The 14,950-nt window shown below is 48.9% G+C and overlaps 1 protein-coding gene across 1 annotated transcript in view; it reads left to right on the top strand.

Annotated features, from left to right (window-relative positions):
• Nucleotides 1–14,449, top strand: part of col4a1 (collagen, type IV, alpha 1) — a 32,717-nt gene extending 18,268 nt beyond the window's left edge. The window contains exons 4-52 of the mRNA XM_030112583.1: nt 329–373; nt 472–516; nt 601–663; nt 751–804; nt 923–949; nt 1,042–1,116; nt 1,224–1,286; nt 1,675–1,710; nt 1,809–1,847; nt 2,031–2,129; nt 2,221–2,256; nt 2,347–2,400; nt 2,514–2,549; nt 2,649–2,693; nt 3,109–3,141; nt 4,009–4,069; nt 4,179–4,214; nt 4,297–4,443; nt 4,539–4,622; nt 4,701–4,784; nt 4,876–4,946; nt 5,015–5,206; nt 5,319–5,487; nt 5,628–5,720; nt 6,072–6,176; nt 6,294–6,391; nt 6,493–6,643; nt 6,738–6,851; nt 6,985–7,152; nt 7,264–7,353; nt 7,446–7,598; nt 7,679–7,777; nt 7,876–7,965; nt 8,146–8,285; nt 8,969–9,095; nt 9,191–9,271; nt 9,380–9,478; nt 10,672–10,722; nt 10,814–10,999; nt 11,083–11,216; nt 11,309–11,381; nt 11,473–11,544; nt 11,647–11,775; nt 12,420–12,518; nt 12,625–12,837; nt 12,927–13,104; nt 13,194–13,308; nt 13,393–13,565; nt 13,667–14,449. Coding sequence (XP_029968443.1) covers nt 329–373; nt 472–516; nt 601–663; nt 751–804; nt 923–949; nt 1,042–1,116; nt 1,224–1,286; nt 1,675–1,710; nt 1,809–1,847; nt 2,031–2,129; nt 2,221–2,256; nt 2,347–2,400; nt 2,514–2,549; nt 2,649–2,693; nt 3,109–3,141; nt 4,009–4,069; nt 4,179–4,214; nt 4,297–4,443; nt 4,539–4,622; nt 4,701–4,784; nt 4,876–4,946; nt 5,015–5,206; nt 5,319–5,487; nt 5,628–5,720; nt 6,072–6,176; nt 6,294–6,391; nt 6,493–6,643; nt 6,738–6,851; nt 6,985–7,152; nt 7,264–7,353; nt 7,446–7,598; nt 7,679–7,777; nt 7,876–7,965; nt 8,146–8,285; nt 8,969–9,095; nt 9,191–9,271; nt 9,380–9,478; nt 10,672–10,722; nt 10,814–10,999; nt 11,083–11,216; nt 11,309–11,381; nt 11,473–11,544; nt 11,647–11,775; nt 12,420–12,518; nt 12,625–12,837; nt 12,927–13,104; nt 13,194–13,308; nt 13,393–13,565; nt 13,667–13,748 — 4,707 coding nt within the window. The 3' untranslated portion in view covers nt 13,749–14,449. The remainder of the gene's footprint in view (nt 1–328; nt 374–471; nt 517–600; nt 664–750; nt 805–922; nt 950–1,041; nt 1,117–1,223; nt 1,287–1,674; nt 1,711–1,808; nt 1,848–2,030; nt 2,130–2,220; nt 2,257–2,346; nt 2,401–2,513; nt 2,550–2,648; nt 2,694–3,108; nt 3,142–4,008; nt 4,070–4,178; nt 4,215–4,296; nt 4,444–4,538; nt 4,623–4,700; nt 4,785–4,875; nt 4,947–5,014; nt 5,207–5,318; nt 5,488–5,627; nt 5,721–6,071; nt 6,177–6,293; nt 6,392–6,492; nt 6,644–6,737; nt 6,852–6,984; nt 7,153–7,263; nt 7,354–7,445; nt 7,599–7,678; nt 7,778–7,875; nt 7,966–8,145; nt 8,286–8,968; nt 9,096–9,190; nt 9,272–9,379; nt 9,479–10,671; nt 10,723–10,813; nt 11,000–11,082; nt 11,217–11,308; nt 11,382–11,472; nt 11,545–11,646; nt 11,776–12,419; nt 12,519–12,624; nt 12,838–12,926; nt 13,105–13,193; nt 13,309–13,392; nt 13,566–13,666) is intronic.
• Nucleotides 14,450–14,950: the final 501 nt, after the last annotated feature.

Below are 14,950 nucleotides of genomic sequence, written 5' to 3'. Positions count from 1 at the left end.
AGACACAGCGACCGGTTCAAGTCAGTTACTTTTAATTTTATGTGATGATTTGTCTTTTTTTTTCCCCTAAGCATACTGCAAAAATGCCAAGTATGTTCTGTTTAGTATTATGTGAGGCAAAAACATAAAACAATGTTAACTTCAATACATTTTTCTTTAATTAATTAATATTCAGCTCTTATTGTAGATTTGTTTGTCCATGTCTTTCATATTTCTGCCTGTAACTTACAATAAACCCAAAACTCTCATCACCAGCGGTCATATTCAGTTTTTAGCCAGTGCTCTGTTTCCTCTCATTCCGTTCACCATGATGTTCTCTTCGTTTCAGGGGAGCACAGGCGAGCCCGGAGCTCCCGGGATAAAAGGAGTGCGAGTAAGTGGCTTTAATTCAGTCAGACCTGACGCTGCAGAGCGGCGGTCCGCTCTCAGAGAGTTGAGCTGATGTAACCTGGTGTTTGTGTGATTTCCCAGGGTCCTCCTGGTCTGCCAGGTTTCCCGGGAAACCCAGGATTACCAGTAAGTACCTGTGGTCTGACTTTGTCACTGTGTGACCAGTGATCCTCATGAATGTGTTTTTTGTGCTCACACTCGTCCTCATAGGGCATCAATGGAAACGACGGCCCGCCCGGTATGCCCGGGATCCCCGGATGCAACGGCACTAAGGTACAGCCTCCAGCCTCAGTGAGCTCTCAGTCTTTTAATAACCGAAGCCTCACACTCCTGTTTTTACCTTCTGACTGTGTGTTTCAGGGAGATAGAGGAAGAGATGGCTCTCCCGGTTTTCCTGGTCTGCAGGGCCCCCCTGTAAGGAATCACTCAGCACACACATAAAGAAAACCCTTTTAAAGAAACAGAAACTGTCTTCATATTGCGCCCATTAGATGCTCTTTGTTCATCAACCAAAATGATTTTCTCTTTTCAGGGTGTCCCCGGAATTCCTGGAATGAAGGTCAGTGTGAAATGATGAATTTCTCTCATATTATACAGTAACAACTTGCATCCAGATTTCATTGGTGTGTCTGCATGTTCTTCCTCCTGCAGGGTGACCCTGGCGGTGTGATCGGGATAGCTCCTCTGAAAGGAGAAAGAGGATTCCCTGGTACACCTGGACAGGCTGTACGTAGTGTGTGTGTGTGTGTATGTGTGTGTGTGTGTGTGTGTGTGCGCTGCTGCTGTAGTTAATGCTGGTGTTTCACGTTTTGCCCGTGCTGCCTCTCTCTCAGGGGACGCCTGGTCAGCCTGGTCCTGTTGGACCTCCCGGACTTCGCGGCTACCCAGGACTTAAAGTGAGTCCCGCCTACAAGTTCATTCAGTAAAAGAAATACTAACATAAAAAAAAGAAAACGAACATTTTTCCAGCACTAAATGTCAATGTATATTATTATTAAGAAACAATTCCATTAATGCATTGAAACACCTGTTTTATTTGAGCCCATGTCACACCGTCTGTGGATCCTCTAATAAAAAGCTGTCCAGCATTTTTAATTCATCACACACTGAATGTCAGATGTAGAAAAACCAGTCAAACTACATTTCTGTCTTCCTCACATCACGTTTGGTGTCAGGGTTCAACAGAACTTCCTTTTTTGAATCGTACATGAAGGGACTATACTGACTGGTCAATAAAATGATCATTTATCAGCTTTTCTGAATAACTGAATGACTTTTTGACAGGGTGATGCTGGTCCCCCCGGACCTCCTGGAGAGAAGGTAACATTTAATCCTCAGTACAATAAGTCTATCATGATTTGTAATCATTTCCTGATATCCTGATTTTACTGAGATTTGATGGTTGGAACTCCTCACAGGGTGACAGGCTGTCGTTTGTCAGTGAGAAAGGAGATAAGGTAGGTCATTTATTCATTTATTCATTTATTTATTATTAATTCACAACCCAATGATTAAAACGTATTTATTGTCAGAAATTAAAATCCAAAAACCGCTAAAAGGAAGATCTTTTGTAAATGACCCATGATTCATTAACACTCAGTTTTTTTCTCCTAATCACTGAATCTTCTGTGTCTGTTCAGGGTGACCGAGGATTCCAGGGCCCCCCCGGCCCCCCGGGGCCCCCGTCACTGGAGGGACATGAGGGAGGACCCATCACGGTGCACGTCCCCGGACCGCCGGCAAGTTTGACTCAATCACAGGAGCTAAAATGTGTTTTTTTTTCTCCTTTAAAAATGAAATATTAATCATCTTTTTTTTTTCTTCCTGCAGGGGTTCAGAGGAGATAAAGGAGAGAAAGGAGACAGAGTTAGTGTTTTTGTCTTGTACATTTGAATGTGAGATTTTCGAGCTGTTTGTAATTCGTCACGATGTTGAGAAACTCTGTTTCTTTCTCAGGGTCTCTGCTTTAACGACGGAGTGAAAGGAGAACCCGGCCCACCGGGTCCAAGAGTGAGAAACACCACTAAAAGCTCAATAAAACTTCCATGCAGCTACTAATAGATAACTTTTGTGTTGCTTTATTACTATCAATCTAACCAAGAGTGTCTGATCTGTAATTTTAGGGAAAGCCTGGAAAAGATGGAGAGGAGGGAGGAAAGGTAGTAGTTATTTCATTATGTATTTACATGAACTAAAACCTACTATTTTTAAGTGTATTTAAAGTCAGTGCTGCTGAATGACAACATGTTTTCCTTCAGGGTGAAAAAGGCTTCTCTGGTGCTCCTGGATATCCCGGGTCTCAGGTAATTCATACACCAACAGGTGTGATGCTGCAAACAAGGACGTAACGTTTCACGTTTTTCATTTTAAATCCGTGTTGAAGTCTGTTTCCTTCATGTCAGATGTCAAACACACACCCAGTACTGCTGCTTAACACACATTTTCTTCCACTAAAACCAGGATAAATATTAAAATTGAGGTGTTTATAAGTGCGGTAATGATTGATGACTATTTGTTTTCAGTTTCATGCTTTTCAGAAGATTTTATCGGAGAAATGACGAGCATTTAAGATTGTTCATTGACAATAACTTCGAAGTGTTGGAGGCTAAAACCGTCCTTTAATCACAACTGAAACATTCAGATACTGAAAGCTCGAGACACTGCACATGTTAAAGACGGTCATGATCAGACGGAGTGTATTATTTATCTTTTTTCCAGGGTGAGAAAGGTGATCGGGGACCTCCTGGTTATGTAAGTGATCCCCTCTCTTCTTCATTTCTACAGATGATTTTCTCCCTCTCCCTCTCATTTTGTACTAAAAGCGCAACTACAGGAACCTACCAGCAGGTGTCAGTAGAGTTCATTGCGCCGTTGGGCTGGGTCTCCAGTTCAGACATCAACAGATAACCTCAGTGGGAGCTGAAGCACATGTACAGCCTCCAGTGTCTGCAATTAATATTCATCTCATTTTAATTAAACCCATGCTCACTTCGCAGTCATTTGGTAATTATTTAGATGTTATATGACTGAGACATTATTTAAATGTAATCATACAACCTCCTGTTTTATTAATATCCTGTTAATATAATGTTACACCAGTGTTCCAGATGACTGCAGCTGCGGTCAGTGTTTTGATTTTTACTGCAGATGTTGTTCCTTGTTTCTGCTGCCAGTTTTTTAGAACATAAAGGTGAAATGTATCTGCATTATTCTGTATCAGCTCAGCGAGCTGCAGACGTTTAAAGCTTCGACTGATTTACGCAGCGGTCAGTCTTGGTGGATGTGTCGACAGATCGCCCAAACAGAGCGAAGCAATCGCTGCGACGGCAATCTGTTCATGTCTGTGATTAAAACAACATTAAAATACAGCAGAGCAGAGAATACTAGTGATTAAAGAAATGAATAATTGTGCGGTCGTCACCATCTTAATGAGGTTTAATGGATTCCCAGCCGTGGCTCAGGTGATGGATGGGTTAATGGAGCCCGCTCATTCTTTTATTGCTCTTTTTTGTTGCTGCAGTGGGGTTAGCAGAATAGATGATCAATAATTATAGTTTAGGTCAGTTTCACTGTGATGAGAACTTTGTATCTTTACCTTTGGTCATGATTTGTTTTCAGGGCACCGGGGCCCCGGGCCCTCCTGGCCCTCGAGGTCTTCCAGGGTTACAAGGAGAAAAAGGTAAAACAGCGTCAATAAACGCAGAGATACACACACTCTCATGAATACACACATTCTGTGGATCGATTCAGTTTCTGTGTTTTTTTTTTGTTTTTTTGTTGTTCCTCAGGCTACCCTGGTCCTCAGGGAGAGGCCGGTCCACCAGGTAAAACAACACAACCCGTTCGTCAGTCAGACGATAAAACACACACTCTCACACACTCTTTACCTTTATTTTTGGACTTCAGGACGACCTGTTGAAGGGCCGAGAGGAGAACGGGGTCAGAAGGGAGATCTGGGAGAGAAGGGGGAGCGAGGCGTGGACGGAGACTCTCTGTTCGGACCCCCCGGACAGCCCGGTGTCCCCGGACCCCCTGGACCACCCGGCCCAGCAGGTAATGCCTGGTCGAAGCAGTGAACGACAGAAAACGACGCCTCCGTCGGGTGTGTGTGTTCTCAGATGTTGAGATGAGTGTGTTTGTCCGCTCAGCCGATTCCACCGACTGTGACGTGGAGAAGGGGGCGCCCGGCCCCCCGGGACCTCCTGGGTTACAGGGAGAAGTGGGACAAAAAGGTAAACATTCAGTTTGAACGCGCTGACTTCCTCTTATGATGCATGCTGGGAATAACGTGTGTGTTTGACTTATTTCAGGTGATAAAGGAGACACCTGCCGCCTGTGTGACGGCAGCGGTGCAACTGGATTACCTGGACCCGAGGGTCCTAAAGGCGAGCGAGGTGGGTGGTCTTTCGTTACATGCTAGCTGCTAGCCGCTAGCTGCTAGCATGTTGTCCAGCTGAGCTGAGGCGGTCTGGTTTCCCTCCGCAGGACCTCCTGGTCCAGTCGGTGGAAAAGGAGAAAAAGGAAATCCTGGACTTTCTGGACAGCCTGGACGGCCGGTGAGTAGATCAGGATCTGAGACCCTGAAGATCTGGAACTATCAGGATCCACCAGGTTCCTCCTGCAGGGGTCTGAGGGATCTCCTGGACTGATGGGGGCGCCCGGGCCGGTCGGAGAACCCGGAGATATCTTCCTGGCTCCCGGTCTGAAAGGGGACAAAGGTCTTCCTGGAGTTCCTGGGACTCGAGGTCAGCAGGGTCTGGACGGGATCCCCGGGAGAGACGGACCTCCAGGTCAGCCCGGACTCAAGGGGGAACCGGTGAGTCCCTGAGTGGCGTTTAGAACTTCAATAAGTCCGAATGAAATCAGTGATCCGGTTTTTTAGAGAACAATGAAAGTCTAACTTTTGTTTTTTCTGACTTTGCTTTCAGGCCAAAGAGGGCGTCAAGGGTGAACGTGGGCCGCCTGGAGACCCTGGTCTTACTGGGACTCCCGGAGTGAGGGGACCACCTGGTGTGCCGGGCTTTGGCCGTGCAGGAGAGCCTGGAGAGAAGGGCAGTCAGGGGAGGCCGGGTCTGAACGGAGCTCCGGGATCACCGGGTATGAGAGAAACGCTCTTCTTGTCATCTTGACCTAAAGCGACTCTTCCTTTCCTGCAGCATCACTTTGGTCCCCGGAGGACTCACTCCTTCACAGATCACACACTCCGTTCGGCGGTGAACTTGTCCCTTGTCCCTCAGGTTTTAAAGGAGAGCCGGGTAAAGGTGTGAGCACTCCTGGACCTCAGGGGGTCCCTGGACCCAGAGGGGAGAACGGTCTGCCTGGAATTCAAGGTGAGCGAAGCAGCAGTCGACCTGATGAGTCACCTGGATCTTAACAGCATCTTAAAGCTGTAATTTATAAAGATCTTCTGTTAACACTTCACTTAAAGAACCTGTTAAAACACATTATAAGTAGTTATAAAGGGTTCGGTCCTGATGTCATACAGCAGTGTGACCCTTTATGAGTGTTTATAACGAGTTATACAGAGCTATAATGTACTTATAACGTGTCACACAGGGGGGCTTCAAGTACAGTGTTGCCGATCTTCTTCACCACCGTTGTCAGAGATTTGGAAACCTAAATGTCAGTTTTTTCAGCGTCTGGACCGATGATGAAACTCTGTCCTCACATGTCATTTGAAGGTGAAAAAGGTCTGCCTGGAGACCAGGGCTTCCCAGGTCTCCCTGGACCGAAGGGGGACCACGGCCCTCCTGGGATCGGGTTTCCAGGCCCCACCGGCCCCAAAGGTGCCGTGTTCTCTGACTGTCAGGATTCTCGGGTATCAGGAAGGAGAGGCGGGTCCTGAACCCTCCTGAACCCTCCTGAACCCTCCTGAACCCTCCTGAACTGATCTGTTCGTCTAGGAATCAGCGGAATCCCAGGAGCTCCGGGACTGCCAGGAGAGCCGGGTCGACCGGGACAGGACGGCCTCACCGGAAACCCCGGAACACCGGGACAGAAGGTGTGCAGCGTCTCAGCGAATGATCACTATTGATTGATCATCACGATCATAGAACCAGCAGGAGGCGTTTATTTGTGTCTGACTGAATCTGTGCCTCGCAGGGGGAACCTGGACGGGGTCTCCCGGGTCCAAAGGGCTCGCAGGGTCCGTCGGGAGTGAAGGGTTTCTCTGGAGAGAAGGGTAACATCGGGTTACCTGGTATTCCCGGGAGAGAGGGACAGACCGGACTGCCTGGACCGCAAGGAGTCAAAGGTCCGGCAGGAGGACCCTCAGCGGGTCTCCAGAGTCTCGCTTTGGTTCGATTTCAAATCGTTAAAAAACATTCTTGTTTTTTTCTTCGGACCAGGTGACATCGGGCCCCCGGGACCTCCGGGACTGGTCGGTGCACCAGGTCCTGCAGGGAAAGGCTCACCTGGAGCCCCTGGCCCAGAGGGTCCACCTGGAGAGCCCGGACCATACGGTGAGCACTGAGCTTTGACCGCCCGCCGGGAGGCTTGGGTTTTATCAGGAATTAAATGGAAGTGGTGTGTGTGTGTGTGTGTGTGTGTGTGTGTGTGTGTGTGTGTGTGTGTGTGTGTGTGTGTCTCGCGCAGGTCGGGAAGGTGTGAAGGGAGAGAAGGGCTACCCGGGTCCTCCTGGTCTAGACATGCCCGGCTCTAAAGGAGAGAAGGGAGCGCCGGGGTTTCCCGGGGTTCCGGGGACTAAAGGCCTGCCTGGTGCGCCGGGCCTGCCGGGCCGAGACGGGCTGATCGGGAACCAGGGTGAGAACCAGGACCAGCCGGAGCCGAGAGGACCCAGGCTGCCTGTCCAGAGATCCTGGAGGATCACATCAATCCGCATATGTGTGTGCGTATGTGTGTGTGTGTGTGCAGGTGTGAAAGGTGAAATGGGGGTCATGGGAACTCCAGGCGTCCCAGGATTTTCTGGACCGCCAGGCCTGCCCGGATCCCCCGGTCAGAGAGGTAACGGACCCCCTTCGTGTCGCTGTTCTGGTGGTGTGACGGAGCTGCAGGCGTTCCGGTTCCGTCTCACTTCGGTCTTCGTCCCTCGTCAGGTGATCCCGGTGTGACCGGATCCAGAGGCAGCCAAGGAGGGCCCGGTCCTAAAGGTGAGACGGGGGAGCGAGGCATTCCGGGGCCGCCCGGGAACATGACCGACGTGGAGATGGAGCACATGAAGGGGGAGAAGGGAGACACCGGAGACAGAGGTGAGAGAGACGTCCAGGGTCCGGGTCCGGGTGAACCCGGGTCAGAGACTCCGGTGGACTCATCTGGACTGTTCCTTCAGGGCGGGACGGATTCTCCGGGGAGAAAGGCCACCGGGGACAGCAGGGAGACCCCGGGATGCCGGGCAAAGACGGAGAGCCCGGATTACCCGGACAGCCAGGTCACTTCCTGAACGCCGCTGAAATAACGAACACGTTCGCACAAAACCTGAAAACAACCCGAGTCGCTCCTCTGATCCACGTCTGCGCTCGCTTTCAGGCGCCAAAGGAGACGCCGGTTTCCCCGGAGAGCCCGGCGGCATGGGGCCGCCGGGCCAGAAGGGCAGCGTCGGAGAGATGGGTATTCCAGGTGAGAGGTGGAACACACACCGAGGATTTGAACCTGCAACCAGGTGACGGAGGTTATAGAGGCTTGACTTGTGTGTGTGTGTGTGTGTGTGTGTGTGTGTGTGTGTGTGTGTGTGTGTGTGTGTGTGTGTGTGTGTGTGTGTGTGTGTGTGTGTGTGTGTGTGTGTGTGTGTGTGTGCAGGTCCAGTTGGGCCAAAGGGCACTAAAGGAGACACCGGCACGCCGGGTCATCCTGGAATCAGAGGAACTGGTGGACAAAAAGGAGACGCTGGAATACCTGGTGAGCCAGGCATCGGGATCCCAGGACCTCCAGGAGAAAAGGTCAGTATTTTACATACCTAACAGGGGTCGATTAATCCTGTCTTTATCCATTAATCCTGTCTTTATCCATTAATCCTGTCTTTATCGATTAATCCTCTTTATCGATTAATCCTTTCTTTATCGATTATTCCTGTCTTTATCGATTAATCATGTCTTTATCGATTAATTCTGTCTTTATCGATTAATCCTGTCTTTATCGATTATTCCTGTCTTTATCCATTAATCCTGTCTTTATCGATTAATCCTGTCTTTATCGATTAATCCTGTCTTTATCGATTATTCCTGTCTTTATCCATTAATCCTGTCTTTATCCATTAATCCTGTCTTTATCGATTAATCCTGTCTTTATCGATAATCCTTTCTTTATCGATTAATCCTGTCTTTATCGATTATTCCTGTCTTTATCGATTAATCCTCTTTATCGATTAATCCTTTCTTTATCGATTATTCCTGTCTTTATCGATTATTCCTGTCTTTATCGATTATTTCTGACTTTATTGATTAATCCTGTCTTTATCGATTAATCCTGTCTTTATCGATTAATCCTGTCTTTATGGACATTTTTAACCATGATTTGTTCCTGAAGGACGTTTTATAACAGATCATGAACAAACTGCCAGATGTTAAATATTCAGTCAGAGCGGTTCAGAAGCTGAACCCGGTCCTCCTCTGTCGGTCGGCAGGGTCTGATCGGCCAGCCCGGATTCCCAGGCTCACCTGGAGAAAAAGGCCAGAAGGGTTACCCGGGTATGCCTGGACAGCCTGGACAGCAAGGAGTGAAGGGAGAGCAGGGGGGCGTGGGGTATCCCGGTGGGTTTGATCGCCTCCCCTCAGTCTGCAGAGTTCTCGTTTTAAACGGTCTCTCACTCGCCTCTGCTGGCGGCCGATGTCTGTGTGGTGAACAGGTCAGGCGGGCCGGCCGGGGGAGAAGGGGACCGCGGGACTGCCGGGATCTCCAGGAGAGCCAGGTCTCGAGGGGCGTCCTGGTGAGTCGGACCCTGAAAACAGTCGCATGAATCCGTTCCTCTCAGAGACTGGCGTGAAGATGGTTTCACACAGATGTTTACAGCTGGATTAACTCGGTTTCCTTTCAGGCGAAGGAGGCCTGCAGGGACCTCTCGGACCACGAGGAGACAAGGGAGAGCCTGGAGTGGATGGTATCCCTGGCTCCACAGGAGAGAGAGGAGACCCAGGTTAGTGCCACATGGAGGAGGAAGAAGGAAGGAAATGTCTCGACATCACTGTGAGGTTGAAGAAAAGCCATCAGCTGAAGGCGAGCAGCTGCTCAGTGAGGAGAAAGAATCGTTACCACACACTTCTTACAGCAAAAAACAAGAAAGTCAGTTTAAAGAAGTTAATAAGTCAGCAGGTCCCACATGGTTTTTTTTTGTTTTTTTTTTCATTATTTTATTTGTAATTTTTTCCATATGACAGACAACAGAAATACAAACATAAGTGCAAAGATACAGAGATAACACACAACCCCCGCCCAAAACTTAAAAAACAAACAAACAAAAACAAACTGCTCTTAAAAAGTTCGAGATAATAATAATAATAGTACCAGCCACAGAATGAATGACTATGACGTTGTCTTACTGATTGAACATGGCAAGTGTACAATACATATACAGTGTGTGTACAGGTATACATTCCAACAGTTATGAGTATAAATATCCAGGTCAGAGTTGCCAGATATAAGAGGAAAGGTTGCCACATTTTGTCAAAGGAAGCAGAGGTTAAAGAAATACTGTGTCGGATCCTCTCCAGATGCAATTAACTGGTCACTTCCGCCAACCAGATCTTAAAAGAAGGTACATCTTCATTTTCCCAAAGGGTTAGAATGTTCCTTTTTGCAATAACCATGCAGTCTTGTATTGTCTTTTGTTGGGGGTGGGTTGAGAGGCGTTCAGACCGTCCAGTATGGCCGTGTATGGATCTGGTGAGATATCGCAGTTATGTACTTTAGAAAGGCACTTAAAGATATCTGTCCAAAATCTCTGTAGTTTGGGGCAAGACCAGAAAAGATGCCCCAAAGTGCCTTCTGCTGACTTGGTCCTACATGTTTCAAAACCAAGAATCATGAAGATTCTGTCAAACGATCCTTTTTCAAACAGGCCTCTGCGTCCTTTATCAAAATTAGTTCTAATCTGGGATGATTGCTTTTTTTTAATTCCATGCATTTCATTTCCATAGCTTCACATCCTGATTAAAACCGTTTCACTGATCTATTATCAGAAGATCCCATTTATTCGAGCGGCATTTGAATCGAGCGGTTTGCATGAGTGCGAACGTAACGGCAGGCCGTTTATTATCGATCCGTCGTGTTTCCAGATGAGTTGTTTCAGTGAAGTCTGTCTTGACTGTCCTGGTTCTGTCGTGTCTGCAGGTGTTCCCGGCGTCGGCACGCCTGGGGTTCCTGGACCCACCGGTCACAAAGGTCAGAGGTCATCTTTTTGGGGTTGTATTTCCGTTTAGTTCCTGGAGTCGGTCGGGGCTTCATGGGCCGAGTTTCTCTTTTCCTCCTGCAGGCGACAAAGGCGGCCCCGGCTACCCCGGCATGCCAGGCGAGCCGGGTTTACCTGGTATCAAAGGAGACAAAGGATTTCCGGGCTTGCAGGGACCCGCGGGCGATCCTGGAGCGCCGGGTGCTCCGGGTCTTTCTCTAGAAGGCCCCAAGGGTGACCGGGGATCCCCCGGACCGCTCGGAGAAGCAGGTGCTGTAAATGGTGGCGCTGGATGGCGTGTTGTCGGAAAACAGTCTGATGGATAACTTTGTCTTTCTGCCGTCATCAAACAGGGCAGCCGGGAGTACCGGGACTCTCCGGCGTTCCGGGCCGCGACGGACCCCAGGGGGAGAAGGGAGATCAGGGTCTGCCTGGCTTCCAGGGGGAGACGGGACACAAGGGAGATCCCGGCATTCCCGGATTCCCTGTATGTGGCGACGCCGGCTCCCGTCTCGGCTTCCTGCCTGGTGTCTTCGTGTTGCTCAGACGTGGCGTCCTGTTTCTTTGTTTTGGCTGCAGGGGCCTCCTGGACTCCCAGGGATCAATGGAGAGAAGGGAGAGAGAGGACTGCAGGGCGTTCCTGGATTCCCGGGTGAGGAGGAGCTTCATGTGTCTGTACGAAAGTATTTGTGAGTGAAAAACTAAGACACGGAGTAAACCATGAACTCTTCCACCGCCTCCAGGGCCAAAGGGACTCGGCGGGGACGTCGGATTCAAAGGAGAACTTGGACACCGAGGCTTTCCTGGAGAAAAAGGTATTTGCGGAGTTGCTCACATACATGTTAAAAATAAAAAGTAAAATCCGATACGAGTCACTCAGATCGTCTCTCCTCATGCCGCTGCGCTGTGTGCTTCAGGTAACGAAGGCCCTCCGGGTCCGCCGGGCCCCCAGATCTTCGTTAAAGGAGACGTCGGCTTCCCGGGAAATCCAGGCTTACCGGGACCTCAAGGACCAGCCGGGCTTCCTGGACATAAAGGACAACAAGGTGATGTTTCTTTCAGAACTGTGAGCCAATTATTTCTTTAGATTAAGCAGATTACACCCTGATCGTGCGGTGGGACGGACTCCAGCGCTGCTCCGTGTACGAACGCGTCAGAAAAAGTTATCGGCTCCATCCTTCTTTACGGCCTGACCTCGTTTCAAGGCGTCCATGGGTAAAACGCCACATCCCCAGCCGCCACTAATGGCGTGCGAGCTCCCCGCGTAGCATCCGTCACCATTAGCGTGTGATCGTGTGAGTAAATGGGTGAATGATGACGGATCATGTACGGCGTGTACGGATTGCTCAAGGGTAAAATGTGGTCTAGAAGCAAAATCCCATTTCCCATCAACCACACATTAAAACGTCCCCGGTGGTATAAATTAGTAATGTGCAGATTAAAGCCAGCCTCCTTTAACATAAGGAGGTCGCTGAATGTTTGGAAATTCAGCTGATTGAATCACAGTACATGTATTTCTTAATGTCCAACTCTAAATCCATTTATTTTCACTTTATTTAACCTGTAATTGTGATTAAAATTGCATTCCAATCAGCTGATGCTCGGGGGCCGCAGGTCGCCCCTGTCTGCTCTGAATCAACAGTTTTTCATCCGTCGTGGTAACAGTTCCATTATTTCTATCCTCTCTCAGGTGTGACGGGTCTTCAGGGGCCTAAAGGTGAGGAAGGTTTCCCCGGTTATCATGGTCAGCCGGGAGCCAAAGGAGAGCCCGGTCTGCCAGGGCCACAAGGTGAGAGGTTCAAACAGAAAACAAACAAAACAAAACAAAACCCACCAGTCAGCAGTGTGTTTCTCCATCGCTTACTGAACTGGGTGGGATGTCTCCGTGTCTGCAGGGCCCAGAGGTCACCCCGGCCCTCCAGGTCCTGATGGCGTTCCAGGTCAGGTGGGCCCCCCCGGACCCTCCTCTATGGATCACGGGTTCCTGGTGACGCGTCACAGCCAGACGGTGGAGGTTCCGTACTGTCCTCAAGGAACCTCGCTCATCTACGACGGCTACTCTCTGCTCTACGTACAAGGCAACGAGCGCTCCCACGGACAAGACTTAGGTGAGGAAATTCATACGAGAGAAAAAGAAAAGAAGAAACTGTTAAAAATGCATTTTTCGTTAGTTTTAATGGTTGGATTGTGTTTGTAGGTACGGCAGGCAGCTGTCTAAAGAAGTTCAGCCCCATGCCTTTCCTCTTCTGTAACATCAACAACGTTTGCAACTTTGCGTCCCGGAACGACTACTCGTACTGGCTGACCTCGCCGGAGCCCATGCCCATGAGCATGGCGCCCATCACCGGAGACAGCATCAAACCCTTCATCAGCAGGTGCGTCCACGTCTCCCCCGGTCGCGTCGCGCCAGAACAGAAAGACTCGGCGTCACACCTCCGCGCTCTCCTCTGCTGTGTGTGAGCAGATGCGCCGTATGCGAAGCCCCAGCGATGGTGATCGCCGTGCACAGCCAGACCATCATGATCCCGCCGTGCCCTCAGGGCTGGGACTCGCTGTGGATCGGATACTCCTTCGTCATGGTACGACGCGCTGCCGGTTTTTAGAAGTCAACGCGAACAGCAGATCGTCTCCCTCACCGGTGTGTGTTGCGTCTGCTTTTCCAGCACACCAGCGCCGGAGCTGAGGGCTCGGGCCAGGCTCTGGCCTCTCCGGGTTCCTGCCTGGAGGAGTTCCGCAGCGCTCCGTTCATCGAGTGTCACGGCAGAGGAACCTGCAACTACTACGCCAACTCCTACAGCTTCTGGCTGGCAACCATCGAAGACAATGAGATGTTTACGTAAGACAGGGCGCTCACACCCAGACTTTGTCACGTCTTTCTTTATTATTATTCAAGATTCAAGAAAAGTTATTTATTCTGTCAATTCTTTCTCCTTCCAGGAAACCGGTCCCGACCACTCTAAAAGCGGGAAATCTTCGAACACACATAAGCCGCTGTCAGGTGTGCATGAAGAGGACATAAACCCCGTCGCCCCGGACTTCCAGTGAGGCAACGAGTGCGTCGATGTCGTGGACTCGGCTTTACTTCCTGTTTTCAAAGGATGGTGCTATTTCCCTGCGTGGCGTGTATGTGAGGAGAGAGATGAAGGACGCTGAACTCTTCCAGAACCAAACCGCAGAGACCAAGTGGCCTTTTTGGAAACACACAATCACAACATGTTGCTAAAGACCGGCACCCAGTTTACCACTGCACTGACTCCATGCCCCCCCGCCCCCGAACTGGTGAACTGGTGCCGACTCTGGAAGGGCTGTTTGTGTTCGGTGCTATTGAATCTCACTTGTCTGCCTCTTTTCTCTCCCTCTTGTTCCTATTCTCTTTCCCTACCAAGTGCCACGTGAGTCAAAGCTATAGCTACACGTTATTATAGTTTTTCACACCCTATAACTTGTTTAAACCTACTAATGTAAAGAATGGGACTTACCACTGGTTACAGATGCTTGTCGTTTGCTTAAAAAGAAAAACACGTAAAAGTCGCCGACACGGATATATAGCAATCACTTCGTTGTAAATATGATGCATTCCTTTTTAACATAGGTCAACATACTTTCCTCAGGTTATTACTGAATTACTTTGTGTGTCATTAAGCCCATTTTATTTATGAGATTACAAGAATATGTTGGACTTCAGTTTGTCTGCGATAAAGAACCAAAACAACATTTCAATGCGTGATATCCAGCGCTTCATTAACACACAAAACAGCACTGAAGCAGGTGTGTGTGTGTGTGTTCGTGTTTGTGTGTGTGTGGGTGTGCAAGTGTACATATATGCAAGCATTTGAATAGGTGGAAAGTGTGCGTGTGTTCCTGCAATGTCCACATTTATATATTGTTGCACAGCCTTCTCCTTGACATTATCTGAAACAAATGCACAAAATAGACGTAGACAAATAAAGAAATTCATATTTTCTCTACATTTATACTCATTGCACATAATTGCATGTATGAGGATTTACTCTCAGTGACCCAAACAAATTTCTCATCTTTGTTCCCAAAGAAATGCACATGTATATACACTCACACATAACATGTACTTGCAGGTTCGCTTTGTATTTTTGAGTGCTGCCATTTGTTAATTACTTGTGTAAGTGTTAAGGGGAGATCACGGCCACGGTTGACCATTTAAATCAAAGTTTCTATGCAGACCGAGACGCTTCCAAAGGTCTT

The sequence above is a fragment of the Salarias fasciatus genome, chromosome 16, assembly GCF_902148845.1.
Source record: "Salarias fasciatus chromosome 16, fSalaFa1.1, whole genome shotgun sequence".
NCBI lineage: Eukaryota > Metazoa > Chordata > Actinopteri > Blenniiformes > Blenniidae > Salarias > Salarias fasciatus.
Note: the sequence above shows the minus strand (reverse complement) of the source record. Positions and strands in the feature narration are given on the sequence as shown.